At 37.2% G+C, this 2,002-nt stretch overlaps 1 protein-coding gene across 1 annotated transcript; it reads right to left on the bottom strand.

Moving 5' to 3' along the window:
• Nucleotides 1–1,002: 1,002 nt before the first annotated feature.
• LOC134674382 (coiled-coil domain-containing protein 86) lies at nt 1,003–1,636 on the bottom strand. Its single transcript, XM_063532450.1, has 2 exons — nt 1,407–1,636; nt 1,003–1,309 (listed from the first exon to the last, which is right to left on the bottom strand). The coding sequence occupies exons 1-2, from the start codon at nt 1,595–1,597 to the stop codon at nt 1,009–1,011; spliced, it is 492 nt and encodes a 163-aa protein (XP_063388520.1). The 5' UTR covers nt 1,598–1,636; the 3' UTR covers nt 1,003–1,008.
• Nucleotides 1,637–2,002: the final 366 nt, after the last annotated feature.

Raw genomic sequence — 2,002 nt, 5'->3', positions numbered from 1 at the left:
AAAGATTGATGTTGTATCAAGTATCACATCTTGTCAAACATTGCACTACTGATGTAAATATCACCCAAATTAACATTCAGTATCCACAAAATTGGGAAAAAGCATTTAGTATTTTTATTATAATAAGTACTGTGAAATAATACTGATAATAAAAATATTAGGTGGAAGTAGAAAACTATTTTATTTAAAAACCCTTATTAAAATACAGTTGGAAATACTCCGACTTACAAGTGTCTCATCATTTCATTTTGCAATCAAAGCACATAGCATGGACTTATAACTTTAACTTTCTATGTCCATGGCACATACATTGTCACTGCCAAGAGTGTTAAGTTCCAAATTTTGCTTGGTACAATACAAATATTCTTTATTGCTCACCAATATGAAAAAGAACATGATATACAAATTAAGCATAACTTAAACTATGGTAGATAATAGATAACAGGTGGTCTTATCGCTAAAGAGTGATCTCTTCCAGACAACCTTAGGGTAGTGGAGACATGACGAAAAAAGAAACAAGCAATGTGAGTAGGTGATGCAGTGAGTGATAGAAGTTAAATACTTGTTAACTAGGTAAGTGTATTTAATTTTGAATGTAACTTAAATTTTGTTAATTAATGCTGCTATATCTGTTGTTTTCTTGGATTGGTGAAGACAGAGCACCATTTAATAAAACAAATCATATTAACCCCTGGAACGCCGAACCGACAAACATACTTGTACCCGTCAGATGCCTAGTGCCGGATCCGTCCCATCCCCCTCAACTGCCGGATTGGCTCGCATACGTGCACCCGTTGACTGCCGCGAGTTTATCTCAATATAAGTGTTTAGATCTCAAAATTGTAAAAATATGATAGAATAAATTTGGTGACTGATAAGGCACAAGGCAGTTGAGACACTTTGTACAGATCTGGGACTAGGCAGTTGACGGGTACAAAAATTGAAGACCCTCCGGCAGTTGACAGGACTGGTACGGATATGGCACTAGGCGTCCCAAGGGTTAAATATCTATTTATTAGCCTCAACTTCTTTATTAGTATCCCGTTTTTGGATGAACCTCAGCTGCTTCTTACGCATTCTCTTCAGTTTGGCAGAATTAGTGATAACTTGAACAACCTCAGCCTTTGCCTTGTTTTCGGCTGACCGCTTGATGTTCTCTCTTCTCCTTTCTTTCCTAGCTTGTTCTTTTTGTTTTAGTTCTTCTAAAACTTGCCGGGATAATTCTTTAGTCCTCTTTAGTTCTAACCTAAGGGCAGTCTTCTTTTTAAAATCTTGCGTAAGCCCTTTAGTCTTATTCACTGTAGCAAACCTGAAAGGATTCATATGGGTTATTTTTATTTTGTTAACTATTACAGGAAACATATAAATATACTAGACTAGATTATACATATATAAAGGTATTTTACCTCTCTTTCTGCGTTTTCCAAAAGCGTCCAGATTTAGGACGTCCCCTAATAGTTTCTTCATTTTGTTTCTTCTCTTTTTTTGACGAAGACTTAGAAGTTTGAGTTACAGCTGTGTCTTCAGGTTCCTTTTCTTGATTTTGTTTTAAACTGTTTACTATATTGAGGACTTGGTCCTCTACAGTTTGTGCCATTTTCAACACAAAATACACTTACTACTTGCGCAAATCGCTAACTGTAATTTCAATGAACTCACGAGAAATAAACACACGTGCAGAGTCCGGTTAATACACGACCAAATAATGTACAGCCCAATAATAGGCGTCCACTTTTTTGGATGCGTATTATTGGGTTGTACACTACTGCCCTGTTCAAAGAGTGGCTTCGTATTATTGGCACGGACCGAGCTTGTACACCCTGATAACGCTCAACCCAATAATACACGACCCAATAATACGAATCCATTTAGTGGACGCCGAATATTGGTCGCATATTATTGGCCCGTACCGATAATGTTCGACCCGGGATTGCTCAACCCAAGAATGTACAGCCCAATAATTGGCGTCCACTTTTCGCTCCACACCACAGACTATAAATAT

Source organism: Cydia fagiglandana, chromosome 20 (genome assembly GCF_963556715.1).
Source record: "Cydia fagiglandana chromosome 20, ilCydFagi1.1, whole genome shotgun sequence".
In the NCBI taxonomy this organism is placed as follows: Eukaryota; Metazoa; Arthropoda; class Insecta; order Lepidoptera; family Tortricidae; genus Cydia; species Cydia fagiglandana.
Note: the sequence above shows the minus strand (reverse complement) of the source record. Positions and strands in the feature narration are given on the sequence as shown.

Excerpts from the sequence above, each read along its gene's own strand:
- LOC134674382 (XM_063532450.1), bottom strand. The coding sequence starts at position 1,597 with ATGGCACAAACTGTAGAGGACCAAGTCCTCAATATAGTAAACAGTTTA. Across the intron at positions 1,310-1,406 it reads TGGAAAACGCAGAAAGAGAG|GTTTGCTACAGTGAATAAGA; the intron begins GTAAAATACCTT and ends GAATCCTTTCAG.